This window comes from Salminus brasiliensis, chromosome 6 (assembly GCF_030463535.1).
Source record: "Salminus brasiliensis chromosome 6, fSalBra1.hap2, whole genome shotgun sequence".
Lineage (NCBI taxonomy): Eukaryota > Metazoa > Chordata > Actinopteri > Characiformes > Bryconidae > Salminus > Salminus brasiliensis.
The window spans coordinates 33,950,696-33,969,225 of NC_132883.1; the positions used below are offsets into that span (position 1 = coordinate 33,950,696).

At 40.3% G+C, this 18,530-nt stretch overlaps 1 protein-coding gene across 14 annotated transcripts in view; it reads left to right on the forward strand.

Annotated features, from left to right (window-relative positions):
- LOC140557578 (ERC protein 2) overlaps positions 1–18,530 on the forward strand; it is a 247,306-nt gene that overhangs the window by 149,307 nt on the left and 79,469 nt on the right. For all 14 annotated transcript variants that reach the window (XM_072682120.1, XM_072682123.1, XM_072682127.1 and 11 more), the window contains 2 exons: positions 9,507–9,654; positions 17,138–17,299. In XM_072682120.1, the coding sequence (XP_072538221.1) occupies positions 9,507–9,654; positions 17,138–17,299 (310 nt within the window). The remainder of the gene's footprint in view (positions 1–9,506; positions 9,655–17,137; positions 17,300–18,530) is intronic.

Sequence of the window (18,530 nt, forward strand, 5' to 3'; positions counted from 1 at the left end):
TTCTATTAGATTTTGGAGTATTGCTCTGAAGATTTCATCATTACTGAGGTCAGGATGTTGGAGGGTCACCCCACCCCACCCCATTCCCAACTCCCCAGCTCATCCCAAAAGTATTGGATGAAGCATCATCATTCCAGAGAACACAATTCCACTGCTCCACTGCTCAACGTAGATGAGCTTTATACCCCTCTAACCCAGGCCTGGTATTAGCCACAGTGCCAGTAGGTTCATGTTAATTTGCTCCAGAGAGTCCTATTCTATTGGCAGTACTTATCTACAGGGATAAGACAAGCTATGTTTGTGCATTTGCACATCTGTATCAGCAGTGGATGCAACTTAAAGTAGCTGAATGCAGTCGTTTGAAAGAGTGTCCACAAACATTCTGACATTTCGGTGTATTTCGGCCTTAATGTTTAAAATGAAAAATAATGAGAAAGTCGAAGGGACATATTTGGATACGATGGAATTCAAGTATTTTAAATATTCTTTGTCCTTATGAGGTCAACATTACATTTTAAAAAGGCAGCATTGGCTCCGGGTGGTCCAGCGAACTAAGGTGGGGTCACCATGATCAGAGGATCGCTGGTTTGAATCCTGGTCATGCTGCTAGCCATCGGCAGCTAAGGCCCAGAGAGCATTTACATAACAGAACACATTAGAATACCTCATTCCTCATTAGAATACGTGTTCATAACTGATGAGTGTAGCACATATCTTCCAACTCTGTAATTAAGAATGCAAGATTTCGTTTGAGAGGCTTTGAGGACTGTGCGGAGGACTGAAGGAGGCGACAAAATGAGAGAGAAAATGTCAGGAATTTTGGAATGTTGATGAGAAGATGAGTAAATGTTTTATGAAATATTCTAACAGAAGATTTATGTAAAAAAACAAAACAATGCCGACCAGTAACATTGAGGAACTGTGTGAATTAATAATGCGTCCCATTTGAACTGGAATGAGTTCTGAATAGTACTGTCCAACTTTTATCTGTGGACATGTTTCCATGGTGTTTGGATGCGCAGAATACTGCATAATGTTTTATCAGTTGTCAGTTATCAGTAGCTAATAATGCTAACCTGGGACAGTGCTAACAATGATAACCTAGGTCATAACAAAATGGGACATATTTTGGTTAGATTTGCCATAAAACACCAGTAAAGGATTGTCAAACCAGTTGCAGTGACACTAAAGTCTTTAACTTTTTTTTTTTTTTTTTTTTATCTGGGAATTGTTTTGAAATTGGGTACAAATATCTGAATGCTTAGCTGGAAAGCAGTCGACTTTGGTGTGACATCAGTTCCCAGTTTCGACATCTGTCTTTCGAAGTAAATGGAACGCAGCGTAACTATACATCAAGCGCCATAGTGTGGATTGTGGCATTTCCTTTAGTTACACATATTGCCCGCCCTTGTAGTTGTAAACTGGAGATGAATGTAACCTTGTGGTTAAATAAATCCTCAGACAGGAGGTTAATAAGTTCAGTGTTTGCTTATATCATCTCCAGGTTGAATGAAATTCCCTGGGTGTTTGACTCAGTTGGTTGTTTTGTTGCTGTCCTGATGTTGTCCAGAAGCTACTTGGACATCATCTGGAGGTTGTCCAATGGTTTGAATCCCTTAGCCTTGTTACTTTTCAGCTACTTGACACTATCACACTTACTGTGCTTACTGCTGAGCTAACCTCCAAAAGCTTAGAAGTATGAGTGAGTCTGCATGAGTCTGACAGCATGAACACAGAAGCCAGGACACTGCCTTTCTTGAAAGCTGAAAACAACACAGATGCTTTCTAGCAAATTGGGGTGTTGAGGTCAGATGTCAGAATGTATTTGACAGTGCCTGGCAGTTTATCTGAGTTTTTACCCAAGACTATTTGATTAAAAGCAAAAAAATCTGATTCTCATAGTTTTCCCTTTACCCCAAATGTGGTCGCCAGCCAAGGCATTCGTGGCCTGAAGCTTGCTTAATCTTTTCTTTTTTTCCACTGGAGACACGTGAATGCGAATGTAGCTAACAAGCAAGTTTATACCCTGCTAGTTTACATTAGGAAGAATAATTTCTGGCACACGCTGTTGTATATGGCCAAAATTCAGGATTCAGGCTGTTACTATTTTTATTAGTATGCGAAGTACTTTTGTCAATTAAAGATTGTAAATTGTATAAATAAGTCTGAGATTTGTTAAGAAGTATTGGATGCGGATGTTTTAGTGTTCTAGTATTTTTCTGTCAACTGTAGAAGAAGCTTCCTCTGGGAATTTGATAAGTAAAAGATTACAAAATTCCTCAGTCCTGACTAGACAATATGTGGTTTCTAATGTGTATGCCATAATTATAGACCAGTTTGACGGCTTTAATTAATATCATGCACTTTTCAGTAACAAAATGTATGACTTTTTGATTAGCTGTTATGATTTTCATCATTATGGTTTCTGACAGCTGTCCTTCTGTAATCCAGGCTGGTCAAAGAGATGATGTCTGATGATATAAATAGCTCTCGTCTGCCTTTGTGAGAAAACTGGATTTTTTTCAAGGTGTTGAAACAATATGGTGGGGCACAGGGTGGTCACGTCCTTAGGGCCTTGTGGGAATGCAGAGATTTCTCTTTGGCGGTTTCCTACTCAGGCTCAAAACACAGCATGCTAACTGCAGGATAGCACAGCATGCTAATGGCATAGTAACAAGAATCTAACAGTATGTTGTTAAAGCTGGCTAAAGGTTAGAACAGGCATGTAGTAATATATATATGATAATGCTACAAGTAGTAATATTGCCAAAATGTCAAAAGCAAGCTCACATCTAGTTCATTAATAACTTGCATTAAATGGCAGCTAGTTAAGTATTAGGCCATGTTGTTGTAAAATGTTTACAGTGTATAATAGAAGGATCACAGCGGGGGCCATGCATCAAAGACCACCATGCTGATTTCCAATTTTTTTGATCAAGCCCATACACTCTGCTTGCACATCTGACTTATATGATGAGCCAGTGCTGGTGAAGCCCGCTCACAGTTTACAGATAACAGTATGTACAATAAAATGAAGGATAGTCTGATTTAGGATAGTGAGATATGTAGACTTAAACCAATTTTTATAGAATGTATAGCAAAAAAATGTAATTCTGCAATTGATTATCCTCATTTTTAATTGTCTTCTTAATTTTTGTTATTAAACTTCAAACAGCTTTATACTGTTTTGGTAGTTAGATTCAAAGGAAATGTCTCATAGAGAAACATGCCAAATTGGATCTCTTTACATTGTATCTTACCTTATTACAACTATTAATAACATTACTGTTAGTTGTCGTCACAAAGCAGCTTTACATAATTAGTAATTAATAAAAGACAGAGACAAAAAGAAGAAAAAGGGTGAAACATGAAGGATCAAAGACCCCCAGTGGCAAGGAAAAACCCTCAGAGCTGGAGGAAGAAACCTTAGGAAGTATGGATGGTCGGATTGGTAGGTGGCAGCTGGTCTGACGCAGGTAGAGTGGACCTCAGCGGGCCATCTTCCAGCAGGTCGGGCTGGGTGGCCATTTTAGTTGTAAAATAGCCTTGCATGGATTTTATAAAATCTGTATTTTATCTCAAAACTATTCAAAAACAATAGTTTTTTACAGGCATTTACCTTTTCAGATGTCTAGTTTCTATCACCACTTCCACAAATTCAGACTCTTTTAAGTTGCTCTGGAGGGGAGTATTTTACCCCAAACCAGACATGCAAACATGTCTTTGTGTACTTCTTCACTATTTAATACAGTAGGGATTAAAAAAGAAAATCTGTAAAACAGAAGACATTTGACAGAGATTGATGCAAGACTGTAATTTTAGTCATTCAGTTTGCACAATGGAGGAGTGTGAGATTCTGTTCTGTGTTTGCTGCATTAGCCTTATAACTTTAGTGCTGCTAACTAAGAACTAAAGAAGACAAGTTGAGAATGTATTTTTTGAGTGATTATGTTTGGGCTAAGATTTAAATTTTGTAAATGTAGATTTTTCCCCAATCTGTCATGTTATGGTACATGACATATGATGCATAAGCTTGGTAGGCAGGTTGTTCAGTCGGTATTACCGTATTATCCACAACTTGTGACCTAATCAGTGAGTATCAGCGTGAAAGAGAAAACTCTGTGACATTTTTGCCTGCGTTCTTTATGTTCTCTGAGTATGTTGTGATGGTAAAGTGAGCCCACAGTAAAATTTGTTGGTCCCATGAGACCGTTTCGGGTGCATCAGTTTTTTTTTTGTTTTTTTTTTTGCTTCCCAAAGCCTCGGCACGGTAATAATTTCAAGCAGTGTCATAACACAAATTATAAACACATATTCCTCAAGCATGACGCATAGAAATAACAACGTGAAATGGGCTGCTCTGATTTAGTGCTGCTCAGGGCCTAGGTTCCCCCTGCACTCTCCTTCCTTCCTTCCACTTCCCTTTCTACATTGCTCTGGCGGACACACTCTCAGCCCAGGTGGAGCTTGCTGCCTCTCATTCATGTTTAGAGGCTCGCCGCACGCTTGACCCTGTCTTAACCCTGACAATGGCAGAAAAGCTTGGGGAGACATTTTTTATACGGTTTGCGCCGCAAAGACCATCTGTTGTGCGACATCAGCGAGAGCGTGTCGTGTGGAAGACGTCTTCATAAAAGCAGCCTGCTCCGGCTCTGGAGCATGCACTTTATCCATCTATCACATACTTCCAGCAGTGCCTGTCCACCGCAGCCATGGACACACAATTACCTTCACATGTTCAGTCCTCACTCTTTACCATGGAAGAGTTATGCACCTTAAGAAAAGGCTACTGAGCCGGCCATGTCCAAGAGTCCCGGAGAGCACAACTGGCCTGACTCTCTCTGGGTGGGTGTGATGGCCCCTATCACCCCCATTACTCCAGTGTAAGCGTCTGTTAGCTGGTGGAACAAAACTGGCAGCTGACGTTCTCCTCCAAGCACGTTTAGTTGTCCAATGTCGTTGCATCAGCGGCAGTTAGAAAAGATGTTGCTAGTTGGCTGGCTCCATATGACTCAGAGGAAGCACATGCTAGCCATCACTGTCCAAGTGCTGGCAGCATTGTATGATTGTATGGCGGATTTGAAATGACTGATATTGTGGTGAAAATTGGGTTTGAAAAAAAAAAATACAGGGAAGGGAATGTGAGAATGAGTAAAATGTCTGTGTGAAGATGTTTGAATTTTTATTATGAGTTCATTTTTCCAAAAAAGCTTTGCTTTTGTGCATGAACTTATTTCTGTTATATATATATATATATATATATATATATATATAAGATTATATAGAGCTTGCTTTCTTGCCTCTGCTTCAACTCAAGGGCATGAAATTTCACTTTTTTACTCAATCAAAACAATTTCAGCTTATCCCAAAACACCAAAGCCAGGGGTTAACAAGGCTGAGACAAAGATCGAAAGCAATGACTTCAGTTCAAAAATGGCAAAAAAAAAACGTCTGTGCGAACTCAGCTGGGGTCGCCTTGTATATCATTGCCATTGTTTTGTTTTTATTCGCTGAAAAATGAAGGCGGCCTTCGACTCGTAGCCGATTTATGTCGAGTACAAAGCTGCTTTAGGTCCTTGGCCAAACGACTATTCCAATTAATTGTGATTTAATACCCCTGCAAGAAATTAGACCTCTTTTTCCGAAAGGGACGTTTAATTAGCACCATCAACTTTGAGGGATGAAGGTTGTGGTTCACGATGGGGAGAGCTTTATGGACCAGCTAATCAAAATAATGCCCCTTTTTATGGCTGTAGGAAGACATCTCTCATCACTATCAGGCAAGGCTACACTGCCCCACTGCTCTGCGCACATGGTGGTGAGTGCTGGATTTCACTGTATTAATCAAACAACTGGAAGTAGTTTTGCTTGCATTGAAGCATGGCAGCCATGCCATGTCTCAGTTGTTGAGCTGACATTTTGGGCTTTGGTCACCCTCGCATCCTCTGAAAGAGCCACTGTGTCGAGGACAGTGGTGGAGGGGAGCCAGTTAAGAAAGGGCAATCAAGAAGCCATTGAAAGGGAAAGTAAAGGCTGAATACCTTTAGCAAATAACAAAGTTTACTCACTGATTGTGATGCAAGTCATACTTTTGGTTGGTGGTCATATAGAACGCAGCTGCAATCCCCAAATTAAGACCACATTTGTGGCACTGCTGCATTCCCTTGGAGTCCATATGCTACTGTTTGTTAATGTGTATTTCTGTATCACACCCTACAATTCAGCTCTTGAGTAATGAAACAATAAGATATTTGTGAGGAAAAAAGGCATAGTTTATGAAGTCCCTGTAATACGGAACATAAGCAGTGTGCAACTGCACATTTCCCGTTGTATCATTTATAAACTAATATTGATATTTCCCTTTTTTTACTACCCTCTAGCTAGGACTTCATTATCGCATAGCGCCACCAGCACAAGGAATAAGAGAACCTAGTTCTTAAACTTCCAGTTTGTTTTTGTCAGTCTAGAGATGCTCACGTTGGGTAGCGTCGTGTGAAGTAATGGGGGAAATGGGAGGGCAAATTTTCCAACCTAGAGAAATTGAGGCCAATCGTGCTCTCGTGGATTTTTTTTCTCCTGTAAATTCTGTTATTTTTTGCTGCATATCACAGGGTTTCATGGTCCTTTTTTATGTTTTTGCAATGGCTTTTCTGACAATTCCTTAAGTTTTCTGACAATTTCTTAGATCACAGGATGTCACAGGAATATTAACTCCAGTCATCCATAGGAGGAAAGACTCCTCTCTCAAAACCGTCAATAAGGAGTCACTTACTGAAATGCATGGAATGATAAGTATGTTTCTACGCAAAGTCAGTCCTAATGTTTTTGCCATGAAAAAAGCTAAATTAGTAAGGCACTGCTTACTCAACACATGGCTGTAAATAAACAGAATGGCAGCAAAATGTGACTTTGAATACTTGGTGTTCCTTTGGTCATTTTGTCAGAACAGGCTTTTGGCAGTGGCTGAGGGGTTTATGAAGATGCACCTTTGTCTCAGGCTTCCTTCCTTTCCCAGATTGCCCTTAAGATAATGTAAACCTTCTCTGGACGGATGAGCCTTTGAGGACATGGAATAAGGGGGTGTAGTTATTACATGCCTTCACCACACCAAACCCCTTCGTCCCTTATCTCCCGCTGTTCGATGTGATGAGTACTCATGGTTGTCGTGGTAACATGCCCATTCGCTAATGCTCAGCGAGGTGCTGTTTACGAATTATAGACCCATGGGACTACATTCCATGCCCATATACGCCCAACCGGGAAGGGATCACTAGTCACCTGTATTTAGACTTCTCCATGATACAGTAATGTATACAAGACCTTTTTCCAACCCAGGCCCCCACTGGCAAAAAAAAAACCCTTGTCTCTGGTATACGTTAACAGCGTACAGTATGAGCATAGCGTAATCCCACTCAAGGGACTGGTCATGCTGTGCCAATTTTCTCCTGTGGTGTCTTTTTTTTTTCTTTTTCTTCTTCTTATTTTTCTTTTTTTATACCCTGTCACAACAAACCAAAACTCCTCAAACAAGTCAGACTTTGTGTGTGTAAATGAGTGCGAGTAAGACACAGTGTACGTCATTGTAATACGGAGAGAAGGTGGGTTGTTTCTGCTTTTAGCGAAGGATAGGAGAAATAACACCAGAGGTGTTGGGAGACGGAGGGATACTCTCCTTGGACGTATGGGGTCGCTTTGATTAATTGAGCGATTAAGGTTTGAAATTCGTGTCAGCACTCTACAGTCCGAGACTCCATTAGTTGGAGAGAAGGGGAGAATCCAGATGTTTCGCTCAGATAATTGTACAGAAAACAGCAGCGGCGGAATTCCACCTCAATAAGGCCCGGCGCTCGGAAAGTGGTGTTTATTTTCGGACTTATGACTAAAGGGGATTTAAATCATGGAACAAAAATATCTCTCTTCCCATCTCATTCTCCCTCTCTCTGGCACTCACTCTCACTCTCTTGAGTTCTTCTAACCTCTTTACCTCCCTCCAACTTTTGTTTTGTTCATTGACAGATTGTCCACCTCAGTATTAATTCTAAGAAATGTACTTCGGGGGTGGGGGTTCTGGGTTTTGGAAGACGACTAGAAAAGCCGGCAACTCAAACACTCTGGTATGGCTGACTGGTACTATGAGTCAGAGTGTGTAAACCCTACTGTCTGTCTGTGTGGGATCTGAATGACTCTCAGTGTGCTCAGGTTTGCTGCAAGCATTCTGAAAATGTGAGAAGTGAAATAAAAACTAAAAGTCAGCAAAAGAGACATTGGAAGTCATTACATTTTGCTTTTGATGAACTTAGGCATGTCTTAAAATAATTAACTGATAATAACCACATGATATGATTTGTCCAATAGATCTTATAAAAGGTCCATTCAGTAAATTCCTGTCTACCCGGATGAACCTAATTTTCTCAGCAGTTGAACAGCAGCTTTTTTACATTTGATGTGTTTTAACAGTATATGCTGTTGGCAGCCTTAGAAAGAAAGATGGTACGAGACTCCTATGGTGAATTGGGTTGTGACAGTGCCAAGTTATTCATGTATATTACGTGACCAAACAGTTCAAATAGTTTTTACACTCTGATTAAAATCTGAGAACCTACTGCTGTCGTTGAATTACTTTAACATAATAGATGCATTTTGAAGATGGATTATTTGAAGTAAAATACTATACCTAATTCATATGAAGGAGGTAGATGTGTTTATTCTGTAACTTTAATAGTGACAGTAAATTGGTAAGCAAACCCCTTGAGACTCACGCTCAACATATGCTGACTATATTTTGGAATCCAGCTTTTTAATGGTCGCAGAGGACAACTTTACTGTTAACATTCCGACCCAAGATATAGACATGATAAAAAAGGGAATGCAGCATGCTGAACTTGAGGTTTTTTAAGGATCTGCCCACTGTTTACCAGAGGTTTTACAACTTAACGATTGTTGGTAAATTCTGATACTCATTCTTACGGATCACAATGATTGCTGAGCAGTGATGTTTCTGGGAAATGCAGCTCAGCTTTGTGGACTGCAGTATTGGTTCTCAGCAAATATATCTGAACGCTGTAACTGGGCCACCAATCTCAATGTCGGAATAGATAGTCTGTGTAATAAATCATGATAGCCCACTTGGAGGTTCGGGTTGTAATACAAAAGACAAAGTCTAGGTATGGCTGCATCGAAGGGAAACGGATGAGTTACACTGGAAAGTGTAGTGACAAAGCACAGATTAGTGACGATCCTCTGTCTGACCCTAGGCAAACAGGCAGCCATTAAACAAGAATCTCTCTGATGACAGGAAGAGAGCAGGGGGTTGTGGGTAGTGCGGTTCTTCGGTATGCTAACCGTCACTGCGCACCTGCTGGCTGGCTAACCTCCCCTGCTGCGTTACCGTGTGTGTATATTTGCCTGCCCCGATTTACAGTATTGCGTGTTTGTATCTGGTATTTGTTAAAGTAATGACTTACCGTAGGTCGTAACCCCCCTTATCCTCCTTGATTTCCCACCAGGCAGCAAGCTCTGTTGGCAGCCATCAGCGAAAAGGATGCTAACATTGCCCTGCTAGAACTTTCTGCTTCCAAAAAGAAGACAAGTCAAGAGGAAGTGATGGCCTTGAAACGAGAAAAGGACAGGCTCATGTATCAACTCAAGCAACAGGTAATGGACTGTCGGCTGTCCCTTTAAGTAAAAACTTATCAATAGAAGTCTTCTTGAATCTTCATGAATGAACTAAAATAATGTCTCCCCAATTTTTACCCGGTTCAGACATTCCAAAGTGGCTAGTCTCTTGTCTTTCTCATGATGGCTTCATCAGTTTGGGAAGTATTTGCCTTTGCTTTAGCCTATGGTGGTAACCTGCAGCAATTTCTATTCAGGCTACTGGTCAGACTGCATGTTGTGAGTGTATATGCCGTGCTGAGGAAAGTACTAAATGCTAAATCAGTCTGTCCAAAAGTGACCTCAATGACACGTGTATAGTATATCCTGTTGCCCATATCTAGCTGTCTACTGCCAAGTATGATAGCATTACTTGTCCAATCTCCATATTTTCAGCCCTTCGCAGAAAGCTAGTGAACCATCATCTTCACTCTGATTCACTCAGATTCCCTGTATAGCTAGTGTTACTCTCACATTATCTACAATTAGGCAGTTCAGTTTCCGAAGCTTACCTCCTCTGGATTAGTGGGCAGTTCACTTACATTCTAGTCATTGTCATTAATCCTCTGTTAGTGTTTAGGCTATGACCTGGCCATTGCCATTATGTGACTCATGTCGATTTCACAAAGTGTAATAAACCATTTAGGTTGCAGCCGACCACATCAGTGGCTAGTGCTAACAAGGCTGAATCAGGCTGAATTCTGGGAAAAGTGGAAGGATCTGTAGGTTACACAGAGTCCCACTCTGTTTCCCTGTGCCTCTCAAACAGCAAGCTGATGCAACACAGGAATTTCAAGGCAAAAGTTGTTAGCATATGTCTCATACACAAGACATCAACTTTCCTTTAATGAAAAAGATCTGTCATGTTTTTGTGTCTTTCACAAAAAATCTCAAATATTTTTATGTCATAAAGGATCATAACAGAAACATCCTAAATAGATATCTTATATATGAAGAAAATGATTGGGATGTCTGCTCATTCATTGTTTCTGTCCAGGAAAGGCTTTCTATCAGAATGTTGGATGATCACCACCCCAGCTTATCATAAACGTATTGGATAAAGCACCATCATTCCTGAGAACCTGGAATTAGGCATGGTACCAATAGGTTCATGTTTATCTGCCCCATAGAGTGGCCTATTCTTTTGGCAGTACTTCTCTACAGGGACTAGACAAGCTGTGTGTGCGCATTTGTGTCATTACTTATCTGTGTCAGCAGCGGGTGCAACTTAAAGTAGCTGAATGCATTTATTAGTAGGGGTGTCCACAAACATTTGGACATGTTTGCTGATGTGACACTGTAAATTTCCCCACTGTGTGACTAATAAAGAATTATTGTATCTTATGTAGTGTACTTTTACTCACAGATTCATTAGGATCCTCAGCTCTGTGAAGAGTGACCAACAAGCACACATGGCTTAAGTTGCGATTCCTGCTTAGTTAATATAATTAAGGGGGGGGGGGCATTTTGGACAAACGACAACAGCAGAGCCTGGCTTTCATAAATGTGTAAAGTTGATGATGGAGATTCTGTCAGTCATCCATTTTATCTTTTATATGTTGTTTTGCTAATGACAAAGAAATTTCCACTCATTTATACAGTTTAATTTTGGAATCATTTGGAAGTTTGTCATTCCTAATTCACATCAACTAGTTAAGTCTCCCAGGACTTAACCCCCCAGCTAACTCCCAGCCATCATGTGCTTCCTCCAAAACACATGAAGCCAGCCATCACATCTTTTTCATCTGTTGGTCTTTGGACAGCCCAGTGCTAGCTCCCAATTGTGAATGCTAACCCCCAGTCCTGTTGTGTCAGCTAACAGTCACCCACAGTGGCTAGCATCGCACTGAGTGAGGGCGAAGAATGAGGACCATCATACCTACCCAGACAGAGCTAAGTATATTGTGCTGTCCTGGATTCCTGCTGGGGATGGAAGTCTTATTATCTCAACCTCCACCCTGCCACAAGACACTGGGATCTGGGAGTGTTTTGCAAATTAAATTCTTCACTAAAATGTTCCTCTCTGTCCTTCTCCCTGCTTTGCTTCCTCTCTGTGTGTGGACACACACACACACATCCACACATCAGTCTGCACTTTGTAGTGTAGCCTGTCAGCCATTAGAAGATATGCTGACAGACATCTTGACCAGGACCTGAGTAACAAGTCAAGGTCAAATACTGGAGATTGCCATCTCCTCAGCACTCATCACACACACACACAGACACACACTGTGGCAGAAAGGATAATGCACTCTGGTAGTGCTTTGCTGACTCACACTAGATTGGAATCAAATGCTCTCCCCAGGATATTTTCAACATTACAAATGAACCTGGAGGAAGAGAGGGAGAAAAAGGGAGAAACTCCCATGCTCCTGCGATTTCATCCCCTGAAATGGACTTCTGCTAAAAGGAAAATAAGCTTCTTTCTGCCTCCTCCTGGTATCGTGCTCCACTGTTCGTGTACACACATGCAGACACAAGCACAAATGAACACACATCATGGACTGCATCCTCTCTATTTGTGGTGCTACCTGCAGAGCGGATGCCCATAAATCAGTCTGAGTTTGGAGTGTTCTGCCAGTCGCTGCTCTGTGATGGATGCTCACTGGCATTCCTGCCTTTGATGTTAAAGGCAGATGATGGAGGTGGGATTCCCCAGAGTGCTCTATCCTCCAGCATCAAACTGCAGTACTGCTGTAACTGTACACTTCTGTGGGTGTGGGTGTGTGTGTTTGTTATTTGGGCCTTTTTGTAAAGACCTGATGTCCTCATGATGATAAGAATATCTGGACATTTTTACAGTGTAATATTATTAAAATAGAGCTGCTACCTACTAAAATTACTGAGCTGGACGATAGTACTTAAGCTAGTTAGGCTATTTGATAGTACTTAGGCTAAACTAGGCTATTTGAACATGACAGTAACACATTTACCGTCCTGTTAGTTTACACACAATTTGATCTGTCCTATTTTATGTATGAAATACATATGATCTGTAGTTTATTTGTCACATATGTAGTCATACATGGTACAACTAGCATGGGTCCATGGTATTCATGCGATTGGTGCCTAATGAATTCTGACCATATCTATCTGACCGTACCTCAGTGAAATTGGGATTCAGAAGTGGGATTAGTCATCTCTACATGGTTGAAGTCAAGAATCTTGTATGTTTTGGGTCATTGTCATGTTGCATCACCCAATGTCTCTTTAGCTTGAGGCCATGGACTGCTGCCATTACATGCTTCTGTAAAATGTTTTGATGCCCCCTTAAGCAGCAAAGCAGACCCAAACCATGATGCTCCCTCCACCATGCTTCACTGTTGGGATGAGGTTTTGGTGTTGGTGTTGGTTCAATTTTGACTCCTCTGTTCATAGAACACTTTCCCAGTGTTCCCCAATCATTGGCAGAAAAACCTGCAAAAACCTGAACAATTAATGTCCAAAAAAAGCATTGTGACTGGTCTGATTGTTCTCCAGTGCTTCTGGGAAAGTGTTCAATGAACAGAGGAGTCACAATTTAACCAACACAAACATTAAAACCTCATCCCAACTGTGAAGCGTGGTGGAGGGAGCATCATGGTTTGGGTCTGCTTTGCTGCTTAAGGGCTTGGGGCATCAAAACATTTTACAGAAGCATGTAGGCAGCAACGGCAGCAGTCTATGGCGTCAAGCTAAAGATACATTGGGTGATGCAACATGACAATGACCCAAAACATACAAGTGAATCAAGAGAATGGTTAATGTTTTGGAATGGTCAAGTCTTGGATTCTTGACTTCAACCATGTAGAAATGACGGTGGTTGTGCACGCAAGGCATCCTAAAAATTTAGATCCGAAACCAGGTCCGAGATTTCTCCTCAGTGTTGTACAAATACAGGGAACATTTAATGGCTTCACTTAATTTTCCTAGCAACTGTGAGTGTACACTGTAAATTGTCTGTACTGCAGTTATCTACAGTGTGTGAGCTTGCGCTTGTGTGTCAGTGTGAGCACATATGCATTCGTGTCAGTTCAGTGTTTGATCTCGACTGGAGATCATTAAAATGGTGTTTACCTGATGCTTGGAGTAATTAATGCTAGTTATAGCCTACTCACATTCCGAGGCTAATTAACGTGCTTTTAAGGTAAGAAGGAAAAGGAGAAAATCGACTAAGGCCTCATATATACATATAAAACTCTCTCTCCCTCTCTCTCCTAGCTGTTTGGGTCTCTTGAGGATTCATCAGAGATCTATGAACGCTGCTAACACTGTTTATCTAGTTGAATATACACTCTGGTGATTAATGTTGTTTTATGTGAAACCATGAGCCTTCAATAGGGTTATTTACCCTTGGCCTTGAGTGAGAATGCATGACATCACTGCTCCGTCTAATGTCTGCTGGACACTTCATTTCTCACTCGTCATTAAGAAACACATACAGAGACGGACATGAGGTATGGCATGCTGGAATGTCCTGCCTTCTACGGTAGTACATAATGGATATATGCAGCTATTGTTAAGGGTATTGTTGTAGTGTATGTAGCACTGTGTGCATGATGTTTGAAATTTAGAGCAAATGCCACATAGAAAAAATACAGTTTAATGCAGTTATGCTAATTTAAATAAATAATAATAATAATATAGCCTATGCTTCCAAATATCCTTGGAATCACTATCCTGTTGAAATATGAATTTCTAGTTTTCTGGTTTTCAGTTTTAGTTTAGTTACTGGCTACCTTTTAAATACAAACATTTTAAACAATCTTATTCCCTTAAACATATAGTTTAGGTGGAGTGCTACATTTGTCAGTGTCAGTGGCTGAACAGAGAAGCAGTCATATAAATGGTAACAGTCCAGGACCATGTCCCTTCCTTAGTTGCAGAACAGAAGTATTACTGATATTTGCCAGCTTTCAGAAACATACTGTTAGCATGCACACACGCATAGTTGTACATCTCTGAGACAGCTTAAGTTAATATTTTAGAACACTGTACACTACACTGTATGTCCAAATGTTTATGGACACCCCTTCTAATGAATGCTTCCAGCTATTCTTTGCTTGTATAGTGCCTGTAGAGACGTACTGCCAATAGAATCGGATTCTCATGCTTGTGCCTGATGTGGGCAGCATTAAGCTGTGAAGTATTAGAACTGTGTTTTCTGACATGATGGTGCTCTGTCCAATATTTTTGGATAAATATCTTGGCTTCAAAAGGACGTTATAGCTATATCACGTTATAGATAATTGCTTGCTAAAATTTCCTAACTCCTAATTAGTTAATAGAAATAATAATAGATGCACCCAATTCTGTTGTTGGTGTTTTATGCTTGCATTTATGCCACTTACTGCTCTGTTGAAAGAGTGTAGCATAATTTATTCGCCATTCCATTCCGTTCATTCATTCATATCATAAAATGTGTGTTTGTCAGTGAAAACTTGGCAGAGAAAATGAGATTTGAGTCACACTTAATTATGAGAAATAGCACAGCATGCAGGCTGGAGAAAGCAAGCTACTTCAGATTTAGCTTATTAAATGGATACTGACACTGGGCAGTGGCCACAATCAGAGCAATGGAATTGTGTTCTCTGGAGTGATGATTCTTAGGAATGATCCAATACTTTTGGGATGAGGTGGGGTTGGTGATCATCCAACATCCTGACCTCACTAACGCTCTTGTCGTTGAGTGCAATCAAATTCTCACAGCAATAATCCAAAATCCTTTCTCCCTGGACAGTAGAGACAGTTATTCCAACAAAAGCAGGTTAAACTCTTTTTTTAATACCCTTGATTTAAGAAGAAACAATGAATAAGCAGGTGTCTTAAAACCTCTGTCTATGTAGTATAGTACAGAATATCATTTTCATATCAAGTATATCAATATTCTAACAGCATGCAGGCAGATAAAAGCAAGCTATTTACACTTTAGCTTGGGAAATGTAAACGGAAATTTACAGGAGTAGCCACATTCAAAGCAGTGGTTGAGGTTGCTAGTTTTTCAGTTTATTGCATCTTCTATCTTTCTATTTTTCATTTTCCGTTTTGTCCAATTGTAATTTAAATTTTAATGTTTCAGCTATGGATCACCAGTTGCTCCTTACCAATTAATTAGAATTCTTGACTGAGTAGTTTTGATTTTCTGAACTGAGATAAAATACTGTAATTTAAATACAGTAAAATACTGTATATTTACTAAACTAAGATAGGATTTTTTCAGTAATGGGACTTTGTGGAAAATCCTGCTTTTAAAATTTTTAGATATGTAATATGTCCCCTGGTCCTCAATCGGTATGCAGGCAGACGTTCTGCAATACTAACAGGCTGGTTTGGTAAGTTTCCTGCTCTGATTCACTCAACTGCTTACTAGATGCATTTAAGCAGGAAAATGACTAAACCAGCTCTAGTGAGTGTTCTCCTGATTAGGCCATCACTCATGATGCAGCAACTCCTGAGAAAGCATATGGGCAAATTCTGCATCCAAAATTCATTACCCTGCATCACTTGCTGTCTGAATTGCTCTGCAGAGAGCATTTGTCTCTAAGCCAACCCGGTCTGACATTTATCCTTTAACAGTCGTGTCATTGCTCGGATCATAAACTTTAATACAAACTTTAAAAGTAATACTTAACCTCTGCTCTGCGGATGCCAGCACAAGATTCTGACATCCAAAATTCATTTTCCATATTACAGAGGCCAAAGTCGATGGAAAGCCTACAGCGCTAATGAATGCATTACCTTTTTCCTCATTTTTCACTGATTTGCTTGTCCCCTCTTTCACTTTTGGATTTCATTTCTCTGTTCCTTTAAGGTGTGTTCTGACATTCTGCATATGAATTGGAAGGCATACTGATGAGATGCTTTTCATAAAGTAATAGCTAAACAGACTAGCACTTACGTGCTGGATGAAAACTTGGATGAAAAGAAGGAGGCCAGACGCTATTTCAGAGCATATTTGACTGGCATGCAGTTGATTCTTTAACGAGTGTTGCTGACGAACTTGATTGTTGGATGATAAGTTTTTCTGTTATCTGCCGTTGAAATCCTTTGGCACGTCACACTAACCAAAGCCTTCTGCTCCAAATGCATATTTGTGTATAATTTTAATCAGGTTTAATCAAAGATAGGGAAAATAACCCTCATCTATCAAGCGTGTATATGCATTTCTATAATGCAGTGGCCAGGTTTGTGCACAGAATAAACACCAGTTAACTCCCCCCCAACAGAAATAATTTAATCCAATTAATGTGTAATCGTGAATATGCACCACGTCCAAGAGAATTATGGCATTTTTATTAGACGTTGCAGCTTAGCCAATTTACTGCCTGTCATCAATTTTACAGGACGTGGTTTTCAGAGTTCATAAATGCAACCCGCGCAGACTGTGTTTAATTCTTTTTTATTATTTTTAAGTTCAGCAAAAGTGATTATTTTTCTAAAACGGTTGCTGTGGAGACCTTTATTTATTTGTTTGTTTGTTTTTTTGTTTTATTTGTTGTAACAGACACAAAGCAGGATGAAGCTCATTGCTGAGAACTATGAAGATGGGCACCTTCATCCCCACCACCCTCATCATCCTCATCACGGTCACCCGGGATACACACACCACCGCGGCCCACCAAGAGGACCACCATCACACACTAATCATCGAGCACAGATAGAGCAGGTAGGGGCACAGCTGTGTGTTGCAAGCATGCAAACAATTTGCTTTAAGCCACTCTTTCAAACTGTGTTTATTGGGAAGTGTATGTAGCCACATTTGAATTGACCTGTCCATGCTCCACCCACTACTTTCTCAACCCACCCAAATACTTTCTTTCGTAGGTGCTCTTGCTAGATTGGAAAGAACATTGCAAGTCCAATTCGAGTCTCAAGTCTGTGGTGCACGAGTTAAAGTCAAGTCTTGAGGCTTTTAATGAGTTTAAAACGGTTATGTTCCTCAAGTAAGAAGTCTTTCATTATAAAACGTCAGCCTGAAGCATAGAACTGGTATTTAAAGAAACATTATGTAGCAATGTTATTATGTAACATCATGGTGTCTTTGTCATTGCCACTACTGCAACTGCACTACGGAACTCAGGTGGAGCTGCGCAAGACCTCTCGCAAGAACTACGTGACGCTGCATAACAAGAGTCATATTTATTTAAAATCGATGTCAACTTGGTTCTTTCCAGTGATGGTTCTGTATTTCTCAGCTTGTCAACAACTGTACAGTGCTTGTACAGCTGAGGAATAGGGGACTCAAAGTGCAGCAGTAATATTTCATGCTGTCACTTTTGCATTTGTGAAAAAAAGATTTTTGACATTACTGTTTTAAGGCTACTCTGTCTTGCATGGCCTCAGGTTTGTGCTTGGCAGATGACTGTATAGTTTATATGTGCACTTTAAATAGCTCTTTTGATATTTTATTAGCTTGAGTGCTGACGTTGCATCTTAACCTGACTTGACTTGACTTGACTACACTTAAACCTCTCCTATTCTGGCAATAAGTAGTGAGCTAGTTCCAGTAACCCCCTGTAATTAGCATTGCTCCACCATTATTCAGCGATTTTGATGAAAGTGGACCATAGATTAGATCGACACCAAATTCCTCCACAGTGGGGGAAATTTATCCATAAATGACCAAAGGAAAGAAAGGGGATTTTTGTCTGATTGTTTGATTATGAGCATGTGGGTGCTACTGATATCAGAATGGACCCTTCAAAAAAATGTCATACCACACACGCACACAAGTGTTTGTTTTTTTAAACAGTATCAAGTTGCGGGGTCACACATGTGGTGAAGTATATAGAAATGACTTGTTACAGTGCTGGAATATATTAGGCAGCGAGTCAACAGTCAGTTCTTGAAGTTGATGTGTTTGAAGCAAGAAAATGGTCAAGCGTATGGGTCTGAGA